The sequence below is a fragment of the Equus quagga genome, chromosome 11 (genome assembly GCF_021613505.1).
Source record: "Equus quagga isolate Etosha38 chromosome 11, UCLA_HA_Equagga_1.0, whole genome shotgun sequence".
NCBI classification, from domain to species: domain Eukaryota; kingdom Metazoa; phylum Chordata; class Mammalia; order Perissodactyla; family Equidae; genus Equus; species Equus quagga.
Window position 1 is genome coordinate 55,392,191 of NC_060277.1, and position 10,727 is coordinate 55,402,917.

Consider the following 10,727-nt stretch of genomic DNA (forward strand, 5'->3'; position numbering starts at 1 on the left):
TTGATGGCCTTTTAACACTAATGGATACATCTCGCGGGTAAGAACTCTACACAACTGAAGATTACGTGTGCTTTTAGAAAGGCAAATAAAATGAAATATTTATTCCAATGGCAATCAATCCTCATTTCATTCCATCTTGTAAAAGTTGAACATTTTCAATTTCCCATTAATTAAAAAAATAACCTTTATTTAAACTTCCATTGAAGAAGTTTCTCTGTCAACTTCAATGTGCGAGAAGGTTCGTGGTTGTCCAAAACCATCTTAGGCGGTGCGCCAGCAAATGCGTCCGGCTCTCCAGGCTGCCGAGCGCACCTCGCCTCCCTCGGGCTCGCGGGGTGCGGCGCGCGCCCCTCGCGGCGGGCGGGCCGGGGCGGGGCCCTCGAGGCGTCACTCCCGCCAGGCTCGTCACTTTCGTTTCCCGCCGCGCCCGCCGGCTCCTGCCCGCAGGCCTGTCGGAGCCCAGGCTGCTCTCGGAGGTCCAGGGGCGCCGGCCATGGACCCTCGGCGCGGGCCGGCGGCGCGCACCGCTCCCAAGGCGGGGGCCGCGGCGCCCAAGGCTTCGGCGCAGGGCGGGAGGGGCGCGCTGACGGAGCCCGACGTGTCCCCCGCCGTCCCCGCGGCCGCCCGGCCCCGCGCGCAGAGCGGCGAGCCCGCCAGGGCGCCGGGCTCCCTGCGGAAGAAGAGCGCGCCGGGCCCGCGGGAGAGGCCACCGCGCCGCGCGCAGAGCGCCCGCGCCGGGCAGGAGCCGTCGAGCGCGGCGGGCGCGGCGGGTCCGGCGGGCGCGGCGGGTCCGGCGGAGGGGCCGGCCCTTTCCAGGGCAGGCTCTCGCCGCGAGCGGGGCGCGCGCTCCGCGGAGACGGCGAGGCCCCAGCCCGGGCCCGCGGAGCTCGGCGGCGTCGGCCCGCTGGTCCCAGCCCCGAGTCTCGGCCGGAGGGGAGCGCCGCCCGGCGCCTGGGAGCCTCGGGCGGTGCTGGAGAAGCTGAGGCTGAGCCGCCAGGAGGTCTCGGCGGCGGCGGAGGTGGTGAACAGGGTGGTGGACCACCTGCTGCAGAGGCTGCAGCGCCGCGAGTCCGAGTTCAGAGGGGTCGCGCTGCTGCACACCGGGAGCTACTACGAGCGCGTGAAGGTGAGCCCCCGGCCGCCCCCGCCCCCGCCCCCTGTTCCCACCTCCCGCGGGTCGCGGTCCCTCACTTCCCTCCCGAAGTAGCCTAGGCGCTCGTTCTTTTGTGATGTGTGACATAGTTCTACTTAAAAGGACGAACACGGATTCATTTATTCATCTGTGCATCCAGTGCACGTAGAGCCAGCCTATAGGGATTGCCAGCTACAGTCAAGGCGCTGCTCTTGAGGGAATTCGGATGTATGGATTCGTTCACGCACGCCGACCTGTGTGTTTGTGTAACAGCGCCGCTCTTGGTGCCCCGTGGGCGGATTCTGACTTGAATAGGAGTAGTCTGCGAAAGAGTCCATAAAATCGGTATAGCTAAGAAACATCCTCCTATACGGAGGACGTCTGTACTCCTTCGGAGAAATAGCTTGTCTGTCCTCCCAGCCCCCGCAGGCACTCTCTCCCCCTCAATTTTTTAAACAGAGGTCATTGGAAGCTCACAGTGAGTGATGTTAAAACAAATTAAGAGAAAATCTCCTACAGATACTAAAAAGCAGACTTCCTAAATACGCATCCGATGTAATTAAGTTTGTATTGCACAGCTCCATTTGCTCGTGTGCGGTTGAGTCCTTAAGTCATTATTCCAACATAGACTGAAGGTTTAGGAGCAGCTTCCTTACTGAAGGCTGTTTCCCCACGCGTGGCGGGTTTCTTTAGTTATTTGTGGTCTAGTTAGTTTTCCGAGCGCGGGGCTGTGCACCTCCATTGCTCTGTGTAAGATCTTGGGTGTAGCACGAACAGATATAGAGGCTGACGGCATATCTTTATTAGATAATCATAATTTATTTTAGAGTTACATATTGCCTTTATTCAATTAACTACTTTCCTCCAGAAGGTGGATGATTTTAAAACTTTAGATTTAAGGTTTTAGGGTTATAAACTTTTTTTAAAAAAGATTTTATTTTTTCCTTTTTCTCCCCAAAGCCCCCCAGTACATAGTTGTATATTCTTTGTTGTGGGTCCTTCTAGTTGTGGCATGTGGGACGCTGCCTCAGCATGGTTTGAGGAGCAGTGCCATGTCCGTGCCCAGGATTTGAACCAGTGAAACACTGGGCCACTTGCAGCAGAGTGTGCAAACTTAACCACTTAGCCACGGGGCCAGACCTTAGGATTGTAAACTCTTAAGAGAGCAGGCCAAATGTTATGCATTTTTGTATCTCTAAGCCCTAACACTTAGCAAGCATTCAAGTGAATGAATGAATGAATGAATGTGTTCAAGAAGAAAGGATGGTTGCTCTCTCTCAAGACCCCTGCCTTCTCAGGGTAGCAAATTCAGATTTCATTCCCATAGTAAGTATATAACCCAGTAACCTTCAGTGGAAATTAAACCTTTCATATATTTTTGTTTTGGCTTCCTACCTAGTTTGTGAGCCCCATTCTCATGGAATGTTAGACACAACTGTGTACCCTGTACAACCACTCATGTCATTGGTGTACACTCAGTGAAATTTGTTTATTGCCAAAAAGACAGTGTATGTATCAGTCTTTGGATCTGTAACTCTTTTAGCACTGAAGACCACTCATAAAATTCCATCTACAGTTTCTTGGAAGCCAAGTGAGCAAAACTTTCGTCACTCTATCTGTCTTGAGTGTGATTCTTACTACATAAATATCATGGAGGGTTCAATATCATGGAGGGTACAAAGGAAAAAGAAAGTTATTAGTTAGAACTAGAGAACCAGAAGACATTTAGAGAACAGTCTCCTCAGAGCCACTCCATGCTGATGGAAAGAAGTTCAATGCAATTTTAAAAAATCTAAAATGTATTTATTGTTTTTTAACTGATTATAGCATATATACGTGTTCATTGTAGAGGTGACCCACTGCGTGCCTCCAGCAGGCTCCCACAGCGCAATGGCACCTTGCCTCCTTCTTTCCTCAGCTTCTCCCATATCTGCCCCTGTTCCCTGTCCATGTCCCAGGAAAATTCAGAAAAGCATATAGAAAAACAATATTGTTTCTGTTTATTTGGTGTATTTTCTTTTTATGCATACACTTGGATTTCAAAATTGGATTCTAGACTCTTTATAATTGGTAAAAGGATAGACAAAACACACTTCTCAGTAATTTATTTACTTGGTTCTATATTGACACATTTCCATTCATATATTTTATTGTAATGTTATCAAGTTCTAGGTGAAAATGTCTTATAGAAAGTCCCTGTAAAATTGCCAGTCCATAATGTTCTTTTTGTCCTAGATGTTAATGCACTTTGCTAGTTATGATTTGGACTGAGTGAAAAGGTTGTCTGGAAATCACCTGTGGTGCCATTAGCCAATGGCACATTAACCAGTAAAGAAAAGGAATAAACTACGGCAACATGCAACAACATGAATGAATCTTACAAACGTAATGTTGAACAAAAAAAGACAAGGCAAAGGAATACATACAGCCAATGCAACAAAGCAGAGAAAAGAAATAAAATGCATAAGAGCAAAAAAGGAGTAATAAAACTTATATGCAGATGACTTGATTACATTTTTGTACAAGTCAGTGAATTTAGCAAGTTTGCTGGATACAAAGTCAATAAATGAAAAAATTTCAATATACTAGCAAAAAAACAAGTGACAATGAAAATTTAAAAATTATGATACCAATTATAATAGTATCAAAAACAAATATTTAGGAATAAATCTTGTTAAAAGATGTTTAAAACTTCAAAACATTACTGAATAAATTTGAAGAAGGACTAAACAAATGGAAAACCATATCATGTTCAGTTTTCCTCAAGTTGATCTATAGATTCCGTGCAATCTCAGTCAAAATCCCATCAATTTTTTGTTTAAATTGACAAGCTGATTGTAAGTCTTATATGGAAATGCAAAGGAATTAAAATATCCAAGGCAATTCTAAAGCAGAAAAAATGTTGAAAGATTTACCCTAGCAAAGAGTGAGACTTACTATAAAGCTGTTCTAATCAAGCAGCTGTTACTGGTGCAATGATAGACAGGCCACTTGAATAGAAAGTCCAGAAACAGACCTGCATCTATAATTCAATGTACAGTAGACAATGTATGCAGTAATGTAATTCAGTGGAGGAAAGGATGGTCCTTTCAATAATCGGTGCTTGGGCAATTGCACATCCATAAGGGAAAAAACATGACCCGTGACACCTACCACACATCGGACACAAAAATTAACTTGAGATATATCATAGACCTAAAGGTGAAAGATAAAACAATAAAACTTGTGCAAAAAAGCATAGAAGAGTATCTTCATAATTTTGGGATGTGCAAATATTTCTTAAATAAGACACTAAAATTGCTAACCATAAAAGACAGATAAATTGGACTTCATTAGAATGAAGAACTTCTCTTCATCAGAAGACACCACTGAGAGTGAAAATGCAAGCCACAGACTGGGAGAAGATGCTTTCAGTATGTACACCTGGCAAAGGACTAGTACAGATCAGTAAGAGAAAGACAGACGAATCGATTTAAAATTTGGCAGAGGACTTGAACAGACACTTTAGTATGCAATGCAAATAGCAGTTAACATATGAAAGGTTCTCAGTGTCATTAATCATCAGGAAAATGTTAGTTAAAACCATGGTGAGCTTATACCACACATCTATCCACCAGAATAGCTGAAATTTTTAAAGACTGGACAATTCCAAGTGTTGAAGAAGGTGTGGAACAACTGAAACTCCCTTATATTGATGGTAGGATAAACTGATACTACTTCTTTAGAAAATTGACGATTTCTTCTAAAGTTAAAGATACGCCTATCCTGTGGTCCAGCAGTTCCACTCCCAGATATATGTATAATAGAAACGAGTGCTCATGTCCGACAAAAGGCATATGGAAGAATGCTCAGAACAGCTTTGTAATAATTAAACTCAGAACTAATTGTAATACTTAAACACTGGAAACGAGCCTACACTCAACAACAGAATAACTAAATATATTTTGGTATATTCCATTAACTTGGAATGCTAGAGAGAATGAAAACCAACAAACTATACCTGTAATAATATGGATGAATCTCACAAAGATAATGTTGAACAAAAGAAGTCAGATATAAAAGAGTACATACTATATGATTCAGTTTATATGATCTTCCCAAACAGGCGAACTTAATCTGTGGTGTTAGAAGTCAGGGTAGGGGCTATTTTTGGTGGGGGGTTCTGACAGGGAGTGGAAATGAGAGAACCTTCTATGTTGCTGGGGATGGGAATAGGGCAATTTAGAATGCCTGCAGAGCTCACTGTTCTTGCTAGGATTCAGCCATTTTTCTTGAGTAAATCCTCTTTGGATTGTTGCAAAACTTTGGTTAATTTACAGAGATCTGAAAAAGTTGGATTTGACTATTTCTGCCCATGTTCTTGTTGCTTTTATGAAAGAGTGGGTTTTCAGAGGGTCTTCTTCATTCCCACTGACGTCACTCCAAGTGTTTGTATCACCCTTATAATATGTCCTAGTCAGCTTGGCCTGCCACAAAAAAATACCATAGACTGAGTGGCTTAAACAACGGAAATTTATTTTCTCATAGTTCTGGAGGCTAGAAGTCCACGATGAGGGTGCCAGCATGGTTAGATTCTGGTGTGGGCTCTCTTCATGGCTTGTAGACAGCCACCTACTCCCTGTGTCCTCACGGTGTTCCTCGGTGCACGTGTGCAGAGAGAAAGCGATCTCTCTCTCATTTCTTCTTATAAGGCCACAAGCCCTATCAGATTAGGACCCCAACCTCATGATCTCATTTAAGCTTAACTGCCTCCTAAAAGTCCTATCTCCAAGTACGGTCATGCTGGGGGTTAGGGCTTCAACATAAGAATTTTGGGAGAATAGTTCAGTACACAGCACAGTACGTCTCAGTTTGGACTAGCCACATGTCACCCGATCAAGAGACATATGTGGCCACTAGGTACCATGCTGAATATTACAGTCCAATGGCTGTATTTGAAGCGTATTCCTAACTAATGAAACTTGTGGCATTTTTGATATAGGAAAGATAATCATTTATTATAATTGCTGTAATTATTATTATTGTGAAGAAGAAAAAGATTCTTTGAAGCTCCTAAAATGCTATGGGTCAAACACACTAATGTAGTCCACGACTCGCAGCTCACACTCACGTGTGGACTGGTAGCTGTAAGTGAGATGGCCCTTGCTCAACTAGCCAGCAGGTGACTACTCAGATATTTGAGACCATTGTGACAGGAGGGTGGCTGCAGTGTGTATCTTGTGACATAAAAGATAGCATCTTAAAGGTCTTTAATTTTATTAAGCTTTAAACTTGGAAAAAAACTGGCACAGATTTTGAAAGCTTACATGCTATCATTTAAAATTGTATTAAATTATAAAAATAATGCATTCTCATGGTAAAAAAAATGAACATAGATCCTACAAAGTAAAACCAATAATATTCTCTCAGCTCCATTAGTCCCACTCCCAAAGGGTATAAATATTAGGAATTTTGATTTTCAAAGTGGAACTTGTTTTTTACATTTTTTAAAGGGCGTGATAGTCTCTAAAATTGTGAAATTTCTGGTGTACATTATTATTTGTCAGTCACCAGATAAATGTGCCTCTTCGCCCCTTATGCCCACTCCCCAAGCCCCTTCCCCTCTGGTAACCGCTAATCCGTTCTCTTTGTCCATGTGTTAGTTTGTCTTCCACGTATGAGTGAAATCATGTGGTGTTTGTCTTTCTCTGGCTTATTTTGCTTAACATAATACCCTCAAGGTCCATCCATGTTGTTGTGAATGACGTGATTTTGTCTTTTCTTTTTTTTTGGCTGAGTAGTATTCCATTGTATGTTTATACCACATTTTCTTTATCCATTCCTCAGTTGATGGGCACTTGGGTTGCTTCCATGTCTTGGCTATTGTGAATAATGCTGCAATGAACATAGGGGTGCATGCTCTTTGAATTGTTGATGTCAAGTTGTTTGGATAAATACCCAGTAGTGGGATAGCTGGTTCATATGATATTTCTATTTTTAATTTTTTTAGAAATCTCCATACTGTTTTCCACAGTGGCTGCACCAGTTTGCAGGTCTCACGGTCTTTTGTTCAGTGGTCTTTTGTTGCCCCATGTGAACTTCAGGATTCTTTGTTCTAAATTGTGAAGATTGTCGTTGGGAATCTGATTGGGATTGCATTGAATCTGTACATTGCTTTAGGCAGTATGGACATTTTAACTGTGTTTATTCTTCCAATCCATGTGCATGGAATGTCTTTCCATTTCTTTATGTCATCATCAGTTTCTTTCAGTAATGTCTTATAGTTTTCCTTGTATTGGTCTTTCACCTCCCTGGTTAAATTTATTTCAAAACATTTTATCCTTTTTGTTGTGACTATAAATGGGGTTGTATTTTTGAGTTCTCTGTTAGTTTGTTGTTAGAATATAGAAATGCAATTGATTTTTGTAAGTTGATTTTGTACTCTGCAACTTGGCTGTAGTTGTATATTATTTCTAATGGTTTTCTAATGGATTCTTTAGGGTTTTCTATATATAAAATCATGTCGTCTGCAAACGGTGAGAGTTTCAATTCTCGACTGCCTATTTAGATACCTTTTATTTCTTTTTCTTGCCTAATTGCTCTGGCCAAAACCTCCAGTACTATGTTGAATAAGAGTGGTGAGAGTGGGCATCTTTGTCTTGTTACTGTTCTCAGAGGGATGGCTTCCAGTTTATCCCTGGTGTGTATGATGTTGGCTGTGGGTTTGTCATATATGACCTTCATTATGTTGAGGTACTTTCCTCTATAACCATTTTATTGAGAGTTTTTATCATAAATGGATGCTGGATCTTGTCAGATGCTTTCTCTGGGTCTATTGAGGTGATCATGTGGTTTTTTATTCCTGATTTTGTTAATGTAATGTATCACATTGATTGATTTGCAGATGTTGAACCATCCCTGTGTCCCTGGCATAAATCCCACTTGATCATTATGTATGATCTTTTTGATGTATTGCTATATTCGGTTTGCCAATATTTTGTTGAGGATTTTTGCATCTGTGTTCATCATAGATGTTGGTCTGTAATTTTCCTTCTTTGTGGTGTTCTTGTCTGGCTTGGGGATCAAGGTGATGTTGGCCTCATAAAATGTGTTAGGAAGTGTTCTGTCTTCTTCAATTTTGTGGAATAGTTTGAGAAGGATAGGTATTAAATGTTTGAATGTTTGGTAAAATTCTCCAGAGAAGCTACCTCCTCCTGGACTTTTGTCTTTTGTATTACTGTTTCAATCTCTTTACTTGTCATTGATCTATTCAGATTCTTTTATTTCTTCTTCTTCTTATTGTTTTTGGTGAGGAAGATTGTCACTGAGTTAACGTCTGTTGCCAATCTTCCTCTTTTTGCTTGAGGAAGGTTCTCACTGAGTTAACATCTGTGCCAGTCTTCCTCTTTTCTGTATGTGGGATGACACCACAGCATGGCTTGATGAGCAGTGTGTAGGTTGGTGCCTGTGGTCTGAACCTTTGAACACTGGGCTGCCAAAGCAGAGCATGTGAACTTAACCATTATGCCACTGGGCCGGCCGCAAGATTCTCTATTTTTTCTTGATCCAGTTTTGTGAGGTTGTATGAGTCTAAGAATTTATCCATTTGTTCTAGATAGTCCAATTTGTTGTCATATAGTTTTTCATAGTGTTCTGTTATAGTCCCTTATATTGCTGTGGTATCTGTTTTAATTTCTCCTCTTTTATTTCTAATTTTATATATTTGAGCCTTCTCTCTTTTTTTCTTAGTGAGTCTGGCTAAGGGTTTGTCAATTTTGTTTGTCTTCTCAAAGAAGCAGCTCTTGGTTTCATTGATCCTTTCTACTGTCTTTATGGTTTCAATTTAATTTATTTTATGCTCTAATTATATTACTTTCCTCCTTCTGCTGACTTTGGGCTTTATTTGTTCTTTTTCTAGTTCTGTTAGCTGTAGTTTAAGATTTCTTATTTGAGATTTTTCTTATTTGTTAAGGTGGGCCTGTATTGCTATGAATTTCCTTCTTAGTGCTACTTTTGCTGCATCCTTTATGAGTTGGTACAGTGTATTTTCATTTTCATTTTTCTCCAGATATTTTTTGATTCTCCTTTGATTTCTTCCATGATCCATTGGTTGTTTAGTAACATGTTCTTTAGTCTCCACATATTTGTCACTTTTTTCTTGTAGTTGATTTCTGGTTTCATAGCATTGTGTTTGGAAAAGATACTTGATATAATTTCAATCTTCTTAAATTTATTGAGGCCTGCTTTATTTCCTGACATATGGTCTATCTTTGAGAATGTTCCATGTGCTTTTTTTTCTTTTTAAAGATTTTAAAATTTTTCCTTTTTCTCCCCAAAGCCCCCCAGTACATAGTTGTATATTTTTAATTGTGGGTCTTTCTAGTTGTGGCATGTGGGATGCCACCTCAGCATGGCTTGATGAGCGGTGCCATGTCTGCGCCCGGGATCTGAACTGGTGAAACCCCGGGCTGCTGAAGCAGAGCGTGTGAACTTACCCACTCAGCCATGGGGCCAGCCCCTTACATGTGCGTTTGAGAAGAATGTGTATTCCTCTAATTTTGGATGGAGTGTTCTATATCTATCTACTGTGTCCTTCTGGTCTAGTTTTTTGTTTAATTCCACTGTTTCCTTGTTAACTTTCTGTCTGGATGATCTATCCATTGATGTAAGTGGGGGGTTAACTGCCCCTACTATTATTGTATTGCTGTTAATATCCCTTTTAGATTTGTTAATAACTGCTTTGTGTACCTTGCTGCTTTTGGGTTGAGTATATACATATTCATAAGTGTTACATCCTCTTGGAGGAGGGTCCTTTTTATTGTATACTCTCCCTCTTTGTTTCTCATTGTGTTTTTTATCTTGAATTCTACTTTGTCCAATATAAGTATGGCAACACCTGCATTCTTTTGTTTGCCATTAGCTTGGTGTATCGTGTTACATGCTTCACTCTGAGCCTCTGTTTGTCTTTAGAGCTGAGATGTGTTTCCTGGAGGCAGCATATTGTTGGGTCTTGTTTTTTAATCCATCCTGCTACTTTGTGTCTTTTGATTGGAGAATTCAATCCATTTACATTTACAGTGATTATTGATATATGAGGGCTTAATACTGCCATTTTTTTCACTTTTTTTTTACAGTTCTGTATTTCCTTTGTTTCTCATCTCTTGTATTTCAGACTGCTGATTCAGTTTGGTAGTTCTCTATGTTGGTTGTCTTAGTTTTCTCTTTATTTATCCTTTGTGTCTCTGTTCTGATCATTTAGTGGTTACTGTGAAGTTTATATAAATATCTCACAGATGGGATAGTCCATTTTCTGATAGCCTCTTGTTTCCTTAGTCTAAGCAGTTTCCATCCCTTTCCTCTTTCCCTTCTAAGTTACTGTTGTCACAGCTTATTCCATCTTGTATTGTGAGTTTGTGGTTAAAATGACGAGATTCTAGTTATTTTTTTGTGGTTTCTTTTCCTTTGTCTTTAATGTCATAATTGGTTGCTAACCTTTTGTCATAGAGAGCTGCAATTTTCTGATTTTGTCTGCCTATTTATCTCCTTGCTCAAGACTTTGTAAACCCTTTCTTTTTTTCTTCAGGTATGAGGGCCTTGATCATTTCTTGTCGGGGGC

At 41.1% G+C, this 10,727-nt stretch overlaps 1 protein-coding gene across 1 annotated transcript in view; it reads left to right on the plus strand.

The window, feature by feature from the left end:
- Positions 1–438: 438 nt before the first annotated feature.
- Positions 439–10,727, plus strand: part of CGAS (cyclic GMP-AMP synthase) — a 24,632-nt gene continuing 14,343 nt past the window's right edge. Inside the window, exon 1 of the mRNA XM_046676510.1 lies at positions 439–1,126. Coding sequence (XP_046532466.1) covers positions 494–1,126 — 633 coding nt within the window. The 5' untranslated portion in view covers positions 439–493. The remainder of the gene's footprint in view (positions 1,127–10,727) is intronic.